The sequence below is a fragment of the Doryrhamphus excisus genome, chromosome 12 (assembly GCF_030265055.1).
Source record: "Doryrhamphus excisus isolate RoL2022-K1 chromosome 12, RoL_Dexc_1.0, whole genome shotgun sequence".
NCBI lineage: Eukaryota > Metazoa > Chordata > Actinopteri > Syngnathiformes > Syngnathidae > Doryrhamphus > Doryrhamphus excisus.
The window spans coordinates 14630999-14647617 of record NC_080477.1 but is presented as its reverse complement, the minus strand read 5'-3'; the positions used below and the strand labels follow the sequence as shown (position 1 = coordinate 14647617).

Sequence of the window (16619 nt, the reverse complement as noted above, 5' to 3'; positions counted from 1 at the left end):
CCGTTAGTTTTGGATATCAGCATATGCACGTCTCATCCGTCTGTTTTATCTGTGTGTCTAGGCACGATCAGAACCTCGGGGGAGCTGACAGCGAACCAGTCATGTTGTAATTTAATCAAGCAAATAAATTAATTGGATCTCTTGATATGGATCGTCTGTCTGCTTCAGTGGCTCCAGAAAAGCACAGTCAGGAGCATGCTGCAATCATAGCGGATTAAGCCACTGTGCCGATCGGTTTGGCCCAGTTTTATCAAGATGGTGTCAATTAACAAAAGCCCCCACATTCAAAGTAACACTTTTCACTGTCTCCGTCTGGTTCATCTCATTCATTACGTCTGCTTTCTTGTCCATACTGTCTTCCTTCAAGTCTCATGCTTGAGTCCTACTCTGCCTTGCTGAAGTCCATTGAGGAGGTCATACGCAGGGAGGGCTACCAAGTAACAGCACCCATGGTAAGAGCCACAAATGAAAAGTGTGACACTTGACAGTGAAATTTGATGCCGCATTTGAGTAATTAAAGTTAATTTTCCTAATTCACCAGCAAAAGATCTGTATATTTGGATTACTCTTATTTATCCATTTATGTATTTTGAAAATAACTACAAATGTTGTAGCTCAACAGCCACAGCTGTATGACAAGTATGCAATTACTACCAGTTGTTTATGCTAGTATGCATGAAAATATCTATAGAATGTCAATAATCTATCAGTAATCATAATATATGTATGACAATAAACCCTTCTGTATTTCACTTTGAGTAAACGGCTCATATGCTCTCAGGACTGGATTTAGATTTTAAAATAACATTTTTATCCTCCATAGTTTGGGGTCGAGTGGGACAGCGGTGGCAGCAGGACTATGAGTCTGTCTGGTAATTAGTATTTGGTCCCAGGCTTATTTTCACCTATATGGTCGGCCTCTTGTCCTTGGCTGGACTCTACTGGCACCATTCCCCAATGTTTCTATAGGCTAAACTATAGGAGTTAAGTCTGGGCTCTCCTCTTGATGTTGCCACAGCAACGGTCGTGTTACCAAAGTTACCTCCTGCTGTGCTACAGTCATCACATTAGAGTCTGAATTGATGCCCCGAGTTTGCCCGGTAACAAAAGAGGGCATATCTAATTATGACAAGCGCACACACAAAAAGAGAGCATATGCTAAGGTGTTGTAAATAGGTTTCCGGTGTCCCTCTATGGACAAACTATGAACCAACTGTTTCAGAAAACTCCGAAACAATAAGGTTTATTTTTCTTAGATTCCTGTGATAGTAATCCTAACGAATCTTAGGTCATGCTGTTTTGAGAGGAAGTGGTGTGGCGTGGAGCGGAGGTGATTTTGAGAGGGTTATAGCTGGATAATAGAGGAGGAGGGTCCAAGTAGACAAGGAAGCGAGGTTGAGTAAAAAAAAAGAGTGAAGCAGATTTAAGTCTGAGCTTTGTAAATCACCCTTGGCGCTCACCTCAATAATCAGGAGACATCCAGAAGAAACCCCAAATAAAAGGCAATTGTACTAAAGGTTAAAACCCTCTCACAGTTTTGGACAAGCTGCTCTATTCTCTCACTTTCAGTGATATATATTCCACCGCTATATTTCCTCTGTCCTCATACGAGTGGGATACCGTTGATCCCTTGTTTTGGGGTGGGGTAATTCAAGGGAAGTCACTCCAGCCTTACACAGGCCCCCTTTGGCTGCCGAGCCTGGCTTTGGTGCCAAGAATGTGCTGGGGTTTCTGGGTGGCGGCCATATTGGAAGCCTGTCTGACAGGTCCATTGTGCGTGTGTCAGATGGCCTCTGTGATTGGGCAGTTATGTCCACTCACGTTTGGCCACTGTATTGCGATCGTCTGTGCTGCTGAGCCGACTGTCCAGTCTCATATGGAGTTTGGGAATCCAATCCAAAACAGCAGCACCTATAATTAAAAACTGCAATCTGTTACTCTTCACATACTGTATGAACTTGGAATTAAAACTGTGTATTTCTTACCTGTGCTAACTTGATTGTTTTTGTTGTTTGTTTGTTTCAGGGTGGGAGAATTATGTGTGCTCATAGGGTGAAAAAAGAGGCTATATCAAATTGGTTTAGATATTTTTTGCCGCTTTTGTTTTTCAATGTGGGGATTTTTTAAATATTGTAATCAATTTATGTGTGTAAATGTGTATTGGCTGAGAGAGAGATCTGCGTTCCACCATGAGTCATTTGTAATTGAATCTGTAAATTACACAAATTGCTTCATAGTAAGCGTTTGCATTTTTTTTTTTCATCTTCTGATTAGACAAAGTCACGCAACATCCTACGTATTGGCCTTCACTCACTTGGTTCGGCTCTGTGGGGTGATGACCTATGTTGCCGTGACAACCCGAAACACAGCCACGCCCTCACTACCTTCCTCTATGGACTGCGGGCTTTGTTGAGGTCATCGCTGGCAGTTGCAGTAGTGACTGTGCCTTCACATCTCATTCAGGTAAAACTTTGTCACTAAAGTTATGCAAATATACCATCTGGCCTTGTTACACATGCGACACAAGAGCTGTAGCAAACAATTTGCCTCTACAAATGATAAAAATGCTTCATTCTGATTTGTTATATATTTTTTTTTGCCCGAGAGTGGTAGTAATTGGTACTTGAATGTATCCACTATGAACCACTCATCTTAGAATGATAGTAATTGGTACGTGAATGTATCCACTATAGACATTCATGCATGTGGGCCCTTGCACATTTGCCTGGTCCTGTTGATGATAGAGGCACAAAGTTTGAATTCTTGTGTGTAAGGAGGCCTCAACTTCACACATCATTCTCTCTGCACAGACGTTCAGTGCACACCTCATGTAGAACTGTTTACATTAATGTTTGCTTGTTTGATTTTTAATTATATCAAGGTCTATACAATGACAGTGTGTGCTTTTTTTTCTCTTGTGAATATACCCGCGGGTAGTTGTGTGTGTCTCTGGCTGTGCATGTGTGTTTTCAGAAAAGTGTGTGTGTGAGTTTACGTACGTATGTCTGTGTCCAGTCTGGCCTCTCAGTGTGAAGGTGGAGTCATCTGCTGAGGCATATGGCAAAGCACAGCCCTCCCCTGGACAGTAGACCAACGAGGCACAGTCACCAGAAGAGTCGTTTGAGACTCACTGACACTTCTTCTAGACCATTTTGCACTCTTACATCCTTCTTACACCCTTCAGTCAAGTAAAGCACAAGAACCGCATTATTTGTAATCACAAGACAGAGGAAAGGAGATGCTTAACTTTTGAGAACAGCTGTGTCGTCACAACATGCCCTGGCTCCAAGCCTGCCCTGTGTTCTCAATGCTCTACGGCCTTGGCTTCGTCAGAAAAGGTAGACTGGGCTAACTAGCAGATGTCAGCTGTGGTGGGAGCAGTCCCCTTGTCCGCCATCCGGCCTGGCCCCCAAACCCCTTAATCTGTGTCCTCCTCCTCATCCACCCTGGGGAGAGAAAAGGAGGAGGGATATTTAGGTTTGGGTCAGGTGTTGGCTGAAGAAGAACCCAAGAGGAAATTGTCTGGTAATCATATACAGTAGTTCAGCGAAAGTGGATGTTGCACAAGAGTGTGTTGTGTTATCGTAAATGAAACATGCGTTGCTTTTAAAATTAGCTGAGTCAGCTAAGTATGGAAGATTTTGGAAGGCTGTCTGGAGTGATAGCAGTGGGCTAACTGGCCAAGACTACGATGGTCGCACTATTCATTATTGAGCAGTTTGGAAAGCTGAGCCACTCACTGAAAGCCTCCTCCCAGCAGCCCTGTGCCTCAGTCCATCTGAAACATTAATTAGGCTTGTCCTGGCCCGGTATACTCCTCCTTTCTGCTATCGTTTGCAACCACACCCATTCTTACTAAACAAACAAATTTCCTCATATTTGTCCACACACACCTCACCTGCTTATCAGATTGTAGCGGGCACTTGCCAATTTATGAGGTACGCCAAGATCAATTATTGCAGAATGCAAATGTTTTAGAGAAGTGTGAATTCATTTTTTTGAATCTTTCATTTGTAATGTTATACAATTTTGTAATTGGACTTTTAGGGTGTTAAATAGGGTGACAAAAATTGTATTGTTAGTTTTAGCCAAAGAACTATGAAGACCCTTCACTAGTCAGTTGGCAATTTCTTAAATTCTTTTTGTTTACTTACCAGACTACACAACTTACATGTAGTTAGGTATACAGGTATTTTGGATGGTATTTAACAGATAATGGTGATTATTCTAGAATTATTCTAGAACACTACTAGAGTATACTATTCAGATGATTTGACAATAACTTTTTTTCTTAGTGTCCATGTGTTTAATGCATTCTGGTCCTCTTATGCAAGTGTATATCTAGCCTTCTTTTTGAGTAACAAACCCAACAACACAACTTAGTAACCATGTCTGTATTCCCATTTGAAATCACATTTTTGGGGACATTAGAATTCATGTCCTACTTTTTTTCATGTCCTAGAATTCATGTCTAGTTCCGTGTTTCCCCAAGATATTGGACCGAATGAAATAATTGATGATAGATAGACACTACAGTCTCGCTCTGCTATGTACTGTAACTGTTATATATATTACATTTGAGTTGGCTGTGGGAGAAACAACATGCAAATATGACATTGAATCCAGATTCAACAAAAATATAAACAAAACAATTTTGTTTTTGCTCCCATTTTTATGAACGGAACTCAAAAGATGAGTCAATTGTTTGTATGTACACAAAAGGCCTATTTCTGTCAAATATTTTTCACAATATGCACTTTAACTGTATTGGGGGTGGTCCGGATGGTTCAGAAAACAGTTTAGTAGCCGGTGTGACTACCATTTGCCTCAAACACCGTATATGCTGATTCAGAGCATCCCAAACACATGTTGGGTGTTGCAAGTACTGCTGGCCGTGCTAGTACTGGGGTGTTTTGAGCTTCCATGAATTGTGAACAGGTCCTTGCTAAATGGGGCCACACATTATCATAACTTCTTGTTATTCCGCCTCATTTTTTTGTCCGCTAACTACTCCACATTTCATAACCAATTCAAGCAAATCCAACATGAAAATGTTCAGCTCACTCAGGACAACTTTGCTACCTATTCAGACTTTTCAAAATATTCCCACATTCAGTGTAGTTTCATATTCTCTGTGAAATGTTCTAGGAGGTGCCACTAGACCGATTTAGCATACCCTACTGCCACCGACTCCAATTGTGGCAAATTCGTAAAAGTTGTACAGTGCAGCTGGTAGAGTGCTTAGAACCACACCAAGAGACGGTTGGTTCAATTCCTTGTTTGAGCTCAAAATGCCAATTTACTCTTACTTTCATTATACGTTTTAACATATTTCCAGAGCATTTCAGTCCAGCTTCAGCTTTCAAACAGCTCCTGTGTTCATTCTAAATTTCGATTTTCACACCTTTTCAATACGTTTGTTTTGTTTCAGCTTTTCAGTATTCACATGGAATATCTAGTTGTGTTTTGTTTTTTTGGAGAACATGCTTTTATTAAACAGGCATTGTATCAGATTCTGCTTTAATTTGTCTCCTCGTTGATGTAAACATTTCCCCCTGCCTTTGGCTTTCATCTTTTTCACCTGCGGATGGAATGTTGGTAGGAGCAGTGCCATGACACTGCACGGAGATTGGTGTATTGTTACCGAAACATGGTATCTTTGGATTTTAAGAGAGTTGGTGCTCAGTAATACTGTCAGAATTCCTGTAAAAGTACCATTTTCTTAACCCATCATGCTGCAACATGAGGTGATGTGTGTGGATGAGTAACACAACAGTGGGCCTCAGGGTCTAATCATAGTATCTCTCTCAAAATACCATCAATGCAATAAAAAGCACCTGTGTTGTGGCCAATTGTGCAACAAGCACAGGTGAATGTTATTGATGTAATTTTGAAGGTAGCGAGCATGTTAGGTATGCTCTGGATCGGCCTATATGGTATTTGAGGCAAATGGTTGTCACACCAGATACTGACTGGTTTTTGGACATCCTCCACCCCCTGCTCTTTCCTCCATCCCGGCTAGAGCGTCCCCAATACAGCTAAACTGCACATTTTGGAGTGGCCTTTTATTGTGGCCTTTTATTCAACTCATGAAAAATGGGAGCAAAAACAAAAGTGTTGCATTTATATTTCTGTTGAGTGTAATACAAGCTGGAGAACCAAACAACCCCATCCATGTAAAAAATGTGAGTTTATTACCAACAGCTATGATGAAAGCATTGTGAAGAGCAAGCATTTCTCCCTGACCTTATCCTGCCCCGCCAGCAATGTGCACTTTTTGGATTTCTTTCAGACGTGCGAGTCTGCGCCAAGGAGTTTGATCAGTGTCCTCTGGTAGGCAAAGAGGAATAATTACAGCCTGCACAGGCAAAGTTTTAGTCCGCCCCTTATTGACCACAGTTAGTGTTTGAATAATTTGTCATAGCCAAACTTACACAGGCTTTAATTGCATGCGTGCGAGTGACCTCAGATACCCCGTAAGTGCTAGTCGCCTTGACTGGTTGGATGTGCTTTCTTTAAAAGTAGGACAAAAATGAAAAGGTTGAAGAAAGAGTGGGGAAAAGACATGAAGGCATGAAAACTGCATTAGGCTGTGGCAGCCAACACACAGAGAAGGATTTGAATGATTCAGGAGGCAAAGAGATAAATAATGCAGGACTCCCTCTCTCCCTCCATCCCACTGTCCCTCACTCACTCTCCCCTTCCCCTTCTGTTATTCTCTGCCTCCACCGGTTTGTGTAGTTCCTGTTCATTTTTCCCCCCTACCTACTGTATTCACCTAATTGTTACTCTAGCTCTCTCTCTCTCTCTCTCTCTCTCTCTCTTTCTCTCTCTCTAGCTGTCTGTCTGTCTGTCTTGAAGTCACCTTACCTAACCAGTAGGGGGAGCTCATCAGGCTACTAATGATTTCTGCTCTGTTCTCTTCTGCTGCAAGCAGGTTTGAGGCTACATACCAAAGAGAAATGAATGTAGACTTTTGCTCATTGACTCAGCTTGTCACAGTGTACAAGGTGTACACACAGGTACACCCAGTTGTGCGCCCTGGCCTCACCTATATCTTTTATGAACATACCTCCTATCACCTCAATCTCACATCAGCCTCACCTGAGCCACAGGCAGGAGTGACCTGTCCACAGGAATGATGACCTAATTTAATTGTAACACTGTTGGCCCGTCAGGAGGCTTTTAATTATCTGCCCGTGTTTTTTCTTTCTTGCTCTATCCTACAGAACAGATCTCTAATGGCCAGCATAACCAGGCTATGTGACAATGCCATAGCCCTAGAATCATTCAAAGGCTCTGAGAGGGAGACCAGCCCACTCTACAAAGATTACCATGGTAAGGATACACACACTCTCTTATCTCTCTGTCTCCGTTCCATCAAAAACACACACACACACAGGCAGTGCATTAAGGCTCTGGCTGGGCTTTGGATGGAGGCAGGGCAGCCCCCTTGCAGGCCAGGCTGTCAGTGCACGTTAGTGTGCTGCTGCTCAATCAGACGTGCTCCTCAGTAGACAGGCCGGGGGGGATTCAGCTGCCACGCTGTACCCCCTCCTCCTCCTCGCACCCTCATTCCCTCCATCCCTGCCTCCCCTCCCTCCCTCCAGCAGAGCCTCTCTCTCTCTCTCTCTCTCTCTCTCTCCTCTATTGCGCTCACCCCCCCCTCAACATCCGTGGTGCCATACCCCTGAGGCTCTGGAGCAGAGAAGGCCGACACTGGGGAATCGATATTCTCACCATCACTCTCTTTTCCTCTCTGCCTCTATCTCTGTATCCCTCACTCAATGTCTCCATGGCCGGCATGCCCTGCTAATAAATGGGGGCAAGTTTTCCTTGCCTCCAGTAGGAGAGGAGGATGTCTGTAATAGACCACGGAGAGATGGTAGCGAAGAAAAAAGGAGGGGAATCTGAGTTTGCTATCTGGGTTCTCTCACTTTGGCGCTTCGCTTTTACAGTCTCTTCTTTCTCCTGCTTGCATCCTCCCTCTCTTCTATCACACTCTCCATGCATAAAGGTCAGAATAAGCGGCTGGAGTATTTTTAGCCATGCCTCTCAAACTCTCCCGCTCATTCTTTGCGCTTTTCTTCTCTCCCCCCCCCCCCCCTCCCTTCCATCTTCCCTGTCCCCAGGTTAGACAGACCCGGTTGTGACAGACGAATAGACAAGAAGTAAAAACATTCAACAGCAGATTTTGGTTTCATCCAACAGCATGTTTTATTTAGCAAACACCTCTCAAAGTTATAACATCCCAGTGCTTTGAATTGGCATGATGATGCATAATGTCATTTAGAAGAGATATATTATACAAATAAATTGTATATTTAAACTTTTTATTCAAATTAGCAGCTGATAGTAACTGTTTTATTTTAGATTCCCTCTTTAAATTCCCTCTGTTTAATCAAGTATATAATTCTGCCTGAATTTTAAAACACATCAACCTATACCATTGTTTTGATGTGTGTTCATGGGTGCAGACGCATCTGGTATCAGTGTGAGATGAGTGCAAGAGTGTGTGCGTGAGTGCGCGTGTGTGTGCGTGTTTGCAGCAGCAGTTCAGGGCTGCTCAAAGCATGCTGGGAAGCCTGTCACCGCAAATCAGGCAAAGGGAACTCACCCAAGTGCACAGAGGAGAGAACTCACCATCCCCCACTTTCTCTGTCTGTGTTCCTTTCTCCATTACTCCCTCGATCCTCCTTCTTCTGTCCCGTGCTCATTTACACTACCACAGTACTTTTGCAGTTGTATCATAATTCAGATTAGCGGTCAAGGTGATAAAGAGGTTCCTCTACCTGGATGTTCACTTTTCCCTAATGGATGTTCACCTTTTCATCTTGTCTTTCCACAGTACCAGGCACAATTCAATCTATGGTGGCAAACAGAATTGTTGGCAAATAGTTAGCCTTGTACTTGAGGGAGACTTTACTTTTCCCTGCAACATACTATACTACACAACACATTCTACTTCCATCACTTACAGAGATGACTGTACATGCTTTGAATCAAGTACAGACTGAAGGAAAGTGCCATTTGTAATCTGCAGTTTGGCAATGCTGACTATTTACTAATTTGAGTAACAATTACCGAACAGTAGAACCTCTAAACTTGAGCAAAGTCAATTCCGGGATGTTTGGCCATGATTGGAATTGTTCATATGTCAAAATTTAATCTGCAGTTGCATGAGGTGTGACACAGGTGTACCTCACTCATGGCACTTTTTGCATCACTTAAGTGTAAAAAGAAGTTAACCACCAGGTTTTGTGAGGTATACACTTGGGTCTTGCGAGATTCATCAACAATTTTAATGCAACTTAAGAGGCATTTTCCAGGCAAAAATGTTGGTCAAATTCCAAATTGTGCAACCTCAGGATCATATAGCTTTACAGTAATTGAGTGTTTGGCTGGCACATTGAACACAGATGCCGTCAGTATGTGTATGTTCTATCTCAGGCCTGTTACACGTCCGGCAGCTGCCTCACCTCAACTGTCTTGCAAGTCAACTGCCAGACCACAAGGACTTGGCCTTTAAGCTCAAGAGGAAGCAGTTCACCATTGAGGTATGTTGTCAAGGGCACTCAGCACTGCATCAATTTGTCATTCATCCATATGATAACTTTCGTTTTTTGAGGTTTCTGTCTGATAAATGCATATCAGATATGTACAACAGATAGATTAGTAGTTTCTTTAAACAAACCATCCCACATTTTGGGGAATGATTTTAGAGTTTTCCATTTTAATCTGACTATTCTCTTTGTTAGCTGTGATAATCCAAAACCAATCATGGTAAAAAGTAATTTCGCATGACTCAATAGTAGCATTTGAGGAAATTATGATAATTATCCCTTGTATAATTTACTGTGTAAAACTACTGTGAAATTTGATTTCAAACAAACCCCTATGTTGTATTATCGATACTCTTCTATTTTTTTGTCTATGATTTCTTCATTTTGTGGTTCTATTTTTCTTTTTGTCTATTCTCCCTACTCTCCATGCAGTCATTTATTGCGTTTGTTTCATTAATGTTGCATTAATCTTATTTCATAAAACAAAAACACTGCAATTGAGTCTCTTACATTAGCCAAGCTCTGCTACCAGTTTTTTGTTTGATAGTGGGTGAAAAAATGGAAGGTGATGCTATTAATGGCACACATACCCTAATGTAAAGATGCATGCAAAAGAGGCCAAGGGATTTTAATTTCTATTGATTTCATTCACACATTATACACACTATAACCAATCCAATTTAGGGAAGGATATGCTTGGCAGTTCAATACATTTATAACATTGTAAGAATTTGTAACATTGCACAATTCAACTTGTTCTCCTAATACCTCTTTTTGTCTCACAGCCTTTTCATTATTTTACTTTTCACAATACCTTCATGTTTTAGCTCTGTTTAATTCTATTTTTCAGAATATGAACAAACTAATCCAACTATACTCTCTACGGAAGCATCGAGACTGCAACCTGTCTAGTCATTCTTCTCCCTTGCTAAATATTTTCATTAGTGTGACCATTCTGAGACTTATGAGTATTAGTGGATACATTACTTGACACTAGATTGTGTGCCCTTTCCATTTCTACATTTATTTTGATTTATTGTTTCTCATCCTATTATCCTCTTTCTCTTCCTGTCAGCGATTCATCCATTTTGCTACTGTCACATCATCACTCTCCGTGAGAGTAATCAATCTGTCACTGAACTACCACTCTGGAGGCAAATTAAGGGGCTCCCTCTTAGCTCAGGCCCATGATTGGTCCTCATTACATTATCATTACCTTATCACACTCTTTCGTCCCAGGCTCTTAGTGTGTCCTATTGTTTCAGGCAAGAGGTAAGGAGGAGGTGAGGAATGGCCACCCCCCAAACCTCCCCCATATCCTTACAGTAAACAGTTTACCATTTTCTGCCAGGGTTTTACTATCAATTCTTTTCTTTTTCCTGTCCACATTGACCCTCTACCCCCCATGAGAACTGCTCCATTTTAGATTTATCAGGTCTGTAAAAGTCAAGTTTTTTATTATCCTGAATGTTCTTTCAATTAGGCATCTTTAATAGCCTAAGGGGGCAAAGCTTAGAGCAACTGATGGTGCAGGGGCTAAACCTGGCCCTTCAAAGACATCTGACAAGCCCACATGCTCAGTTTTAAATGTGGCAGAGACATTTTTCTTTCAGATTCCAGAAAAGAGCTCAAAATTCATCACAGTTAACTGGTTCCAGACCTGACCATGATCAAAGTAGGATTCTTTATTTATAAATGGAGTATTTTTGTAATTGGAGCATAGAAAACCAGTTTATGCCCTTTGAAATATTTTTAACATTATTAGAGACTTCAAGACATGACATAACACCCCTACAGTCACCATGACACCCGTATTACCCAATATAGCAGAGAATCAAGAGAAAATAAGCCAATTAAGAAATAATTTTCATCTCTGTGTGGAGTTTGCATGTTCTCCCCACGCATGTGTGGGTTTTCTCCAGGTCCTCCAGGTTCCTCCCACATTCCAAAAACATGCATTTTAGGTTAATTGGCGACTTCCAATTAGCCAATTCCAATTGGCGATTCTGTACCGAGTTGAAGGCGGAGCTGAAATGCAGGTGCTTACTACTTCATGCTTGATTATTGTGTGAGTGCTGAAAGCACATATATGTTATATGTCAGCCATTTTTGTCTATTTATTCATCATTCATACTTCTTATTCCACCAATTTTTTTGTCCGCTGACTACTCCTCCATTTCTTACAAATTCAAATCCAACATCAAAATGTTCATCTCACTGAGGACAAGTTTTTTACTTATTCGGGCTTTTCAAAATATTCCCACATTTTGTGTAATTTCATATTTTCTGTGAATATGTTCCCATTAAAAATGAATGCCCAATTTAAATGGCACCCTCTGCTCACTTAAAATGTTTCATCACTTGATCGCTTTGTGACAGAAATTACTGTCCTTTTATTACTGCCACCTATTAACTATTTAGGAGCAATGGTTGAACAGAGAAGACAGTAAACTCTGACTTTTTTTTTTTTTACATAATAACTTTGATTTTGGATTGTAAAGGCACACTGCTATGTTCTTAACAATGACAGAATGTTGTCCACAGTGCACACCACCCATGACCTAAACGTTTTTGGAGCATTTTTCAAGTGAGAACATTTCACAAACCTGAAGTGGTTCTGATTAATAAGATGAGGAGATAAGTAATGTCAATCACAGTGTGAGGGAACTTCCCAGAAAGCACCGGATCAACAGTCACGCATCAGATCAATCAAGACACATATTTTTCATTGCAATAACACGTTGTCTTTTCCTGTAGTGTAACTGAATAATATAATTTAATAGGACTATATTGAAACATCACTCGTGTTAAAATAAAAATAGTTTCAAGACTCTGTGATTCAACAATTGTGACTTTCATGACAAGACTTACTTCAGGTTTCTGAAGGGGGTTATGCTTGTATGGTTGTAACAACACCTGTTACATTGGATTCTTGCTGTGTGGATGAAAAAGATTTTAATAACATTACCATCGGTACATGAAATGAATTATTTCAAAAATACAAGGAAACAAAAAGTCCTGTTCTTACTGCATACTATATTTGACCTGTTGGTCTACCGCCTCGGTGGGCTGCTGATTGACACATGGATTGCAATAGGATTCTTAGCCTAGTGTCTGACATGTGACAGCCCACACCATCCCTGCTAATCACCTCATTTACTCAAGCTGCAGGACTTCTGTGCCCAGGGCCACATGATGCAGCATTGCTTGGTAGTTCTCGAAAACATGCATCCTTCTTTTGGTTTTTAATCTATTCTTGAAGTAGTGGTCGAGAATGACAGCTGATTGACTAGTTTCTCACCAGTCCAGCCAGGCAGCTACCCGTCACCCCAGCAGCTCATGGAGTTACGCTAATTTCCTAAATGAGGTTTGACGCACACTTCCATCACCTAGCACTTAAAGAACGCGGAAAAGAATTGTGTTTGACAGCACAGTTCTAACAAAAAAGCCATCCGCCGGTATTAAATCATACAAATTAATTCACTTTTGTTTACCCATTCACACAGATACAGATTTGAGTGCTTCCTCTGACAAACACAAGCTCACAAGGTTCTGTTGGTTGTGTGATAAGGTTGCCATGGTAGCTGCTGATGTGTCAGAGAGTTCAAACTCCGGTTGATGAGCAATTATTAGCCATGATGCCTGAAGCCAGAATTAACCCATGGCCTTGTCTGAGCAGGTAGATGAGTGCTAGGTGTTTAAACAAGATTAACACATTCTCATACACACATATGCAGACAGTCCTGCCCTCCTCCCCCCCATAGTTATTGACATTCATGCAGTGGCACAGTCACATACTGATTGAGAAATGAACTGGCAAAAACTGACATGACGCGTGACTGACACTTTCTTGTTTATGTCAGAGTTGTATGTATGTCGTCATCAGTTTCACAACACAATATGCTTTAAGGATGAAGCTCTTCTGTGGTATGCGGCTACATTCACTCTTACCTTTATTTGAACCTTTAAACTGACAGGCAATGTGCCTGTTGGGTACTGGGGTGCCAGAGGCAGGTTGCGGGGTCAAATACAGTGTAAGATGGGGATTTGTGTCAAATTAGTCTTCTGTTAGAGAGTATTTTTGAGGTGTCTGTTTCACTGACAAGCTCAATCACTTGTGGTCTGAACACTTGTATTGGGCTTTGAGGTTTTTGTTGATGGGATTTGGATTGTTTTTCTTTTGGTAAAGTTCAAGTGCCGGATTTATTTCTTGGGTATTACTCTAATTTCATCTTGATTATATGTAAATAATGGCAAAATGCCAGAGAGTAGGGAAAAAACCTCTTTTGTATCTGTTGCTTCAAACAAATGCTTATAGTGGGATTTGACAATGCACTGATTTTCACAGTTCATACAGTTCAAACCCCACAACATGTCTGCTTAAACATTAAACATAATGAACATTTAGTGATGGCTAGATTTGCTATATATTTCTGGTGATAAAGCTGCTTAATAACAAACATTTTGTGGTATGTTTTTTTAAGAAACACTGCACTGTAAAACAGTTTTTTGTTACTCATAAAAGAAGACATACACAATTATCATTGGACAATAACAATGTCACAGGTTGCTTGTTTAGATTTTCAAGATGGGTGGAGCCGAAGATATTATTACTGGGGAAAATTGTAAAAAGTAAGTCCATTTCGAGTCCAAAGGAGGCATATAGAGTAGGTTAATGTTTCTTGGCATGTCCTCAAAATGTCTTTAAGACAGTGCCTGTGTGCCGCCCCCCCCCCTTTCCCGGTTGAAGCCTGTGGGTGCCGAGGGAAGGGTGTTAATGGACCTATGTGAGGAACAGAGCGAAAGCTTGGAGAAGAGGGGAGGCAGGGCGGAGGCATTAGTGGTGAGGAGCAGTTAAGTGATTCTCAGGTCAGGTCTAATTAACATGAGGGCTTTTCCTTAGAGGCACCAAACCGTGTTATTGAGAGAAAAATAAAAAAAGACAGAATTATGGAGTGCAGGAAAAGTTAGATCGAGACTAGGCTTATTTTTGTATCTGTAGTTGATATTCACTGGCTGGCAAAATATCTGCACCACACATCACTAAAATGTCAGAACACACTCTTGCATTGACCAGGACTCCCCCAAAAGATCGCAATAACTGATCTTTGACGGGGAGTAACTAAGTTGAGGTAATAGATGTACTAGGTGTTTTAAAACTACTAGCAGGAAACAAATTGGTTCTGCATAAATCAACCAGCATGTCCTACCTCCTCCCTCACAATCAGATGGGAATGGACCTTTAAAATAATATTCCCTGTGAATAATTTATACCTCCTGTCTTGGCAGCATACCCACCTTTGTCGCATTTTGGAATGAGGTGCGCTTATGGTTTGTGCATGTATGAGAAGGAGAGAGAGCAAGCGAGCGTCGTGCAGACCAGCCAGTAGCACGCGATCGGACGCCTCGGCCGAAAAAATATTCACAACATACATCCGATGTGCATCTATTATTTAACAGGATTTTTTTATCTGCTCTGCAAAAAACACACCTTAGTTAGAGCTGTGGTACATTGGATATGCCTTACAAACCAATAATATGGTTTGGGTTTGTTTAGTACCAGCGCTATGTGACCTTGGAATGGGGGTCTATATAACATTTCATTGATTTAACTATATTGCAGCCCGTTTTATTCATCAGAAGATGTTCACAATAAAGGTAGAAATCTAAGTGGTGATCTAAGATTCAATTATTTACTTTCAACACATCACCATGAAGGAGGCTGGACTATAATTTGCAGTTGCGGTTGTTGTAGCGGAGTCAACATTAAGTAAGACCATATCTGGTTCTTTGCCAAATCTGCTGCCTTCTGAAATAAATCAACACAAAGCCAAAACATTGTGTCTTGCAAAGGGACAGCATTACAGCAAAACAAAAGTGGGCATATTTGCTCCTCCTGCCAGACTGTGTAAGAGTGCGGTCTGCCTCAACTCGGCCTGGAAGTGAAGCCGTTGCATCAGTGAGCAGTGAACCCTTAACATGGTCCATGCACCATTCAGCCCCCATCAAACCAGACTGGCCACAATGGACTCAGTCCTGATTAAAGTAGCCCCACTTGTCTTCAGCTTCCATTAAAGCGAGCGGAGGTGAAGCAAGACTGTAATATGCACGCCACCCTGCATCCATGGGGTCTCGTAGCACTATAGGCTATGTGTAAGTGTGTGCAGTAGGGGCTTGGTATTTTAGCATAATGGTAGTGACTGGCAAATCATATCCCCTCGTGCTTATGAACTCGGTCCATGCTAGTGCTTTGGCTTCTGAGTCATGTTGTGCAAAAATGATGGTATAATGTTGCCTTGGGTGTATCCACTTTGGCTACTGTAAATATTAGTGAAAATGGGTTGTAAATGGGTTCTTTGAAAACATGTACTCTAATAAACATACGTATGATTGAAAATCAATGTTGACAGATATGTTATTTGAGACTTGGGAACATACACTCAGAATATAGTTTGCATACAAAAAAACCAACAACACTGAAGGCCAATAATTGCACTGGTGTCTTGTTGTGAATTAAATATTACCCGCCCAGAGAAAGTTAAAAGTTGCCATCATGGGCACAAAGTTTTGTGGTCGGAATGGTTCAAAGGTGGAATGTTGATCCAGAGCAGGAGCATCAAACTCAGGAAAGCTCTCTGCTTGGCTCCTAAAAATAACTTTCCCACACTCATGCTTTGTGTCCTGGAAGGGGAGGGGAGGGTCAACAGGCGGAGTTACAATTTGCTGTGTTGCTTTGAAACTTGATTATTCTGTAAGGTTATAGTTTTTTTTATAAAATGTTTTGTATACATATGTTATGTATCCATAAGATGCTTCAGAATTGGAAATGAGATATGTAAATAATGTGTGAATGTTAAGGTTCTGATGCTTTTCTTTGATCTAACGCCATTATGTTATACTTCGTGGTAAGTCCTTTTCCACTAAGCCGCTACCGAAGTTGGTCAATGGAAACTACCTGTGGAACTACAATTGAAGATTCTGGAACCCAATGTTCATTTCCCCAGTTAGACTGCAGGGTATTAATTTGGCTTTTTTCTTTAAATACAGTATCTGGTG

The 16619-nt window shown here is 41.2% G+C and overlaps 1 protein-coding gene across 4 annotated transcripts in view; it reads left to right on the top strand.

Annotated features, from left to right (window-relative positions):
- Nucleotides 1-16619, top strand: part of elp4 (elongator acetyltransferase complex subunit 4) — a 48703-nt gene that overhangs the window by 10189 nt on the left and 21895 nt on the right. For 3 of the 4 annotated variants that reach the window (XM_058089125.1, XM_058089123.1, XM_058089122.1), the window contains exons 6-9: nucleotides 368-452; nucleotides 2275-2463; nucleotides 7230-7338; nucleotides 9451-9557. In XM_058089125.1, coding sequence (XP_057945108.1) covers nucleotides 368-452; nucleotides 2275-2463; nucleotides 7230-7338; nucleotides 9451-9557 — 490 coding nt within the window. Of the gene's footprint in view, nucleotides 1-367; nucleotides 453-2274; nucleotides 2464-7229; nucleotides 7339-9450; nucleotides 9558-10413; nucleotides 14995-16619 lie in introns of those variants that run through there. The other variant, XM_058089124.1, reaches the window with a different exon arrangement.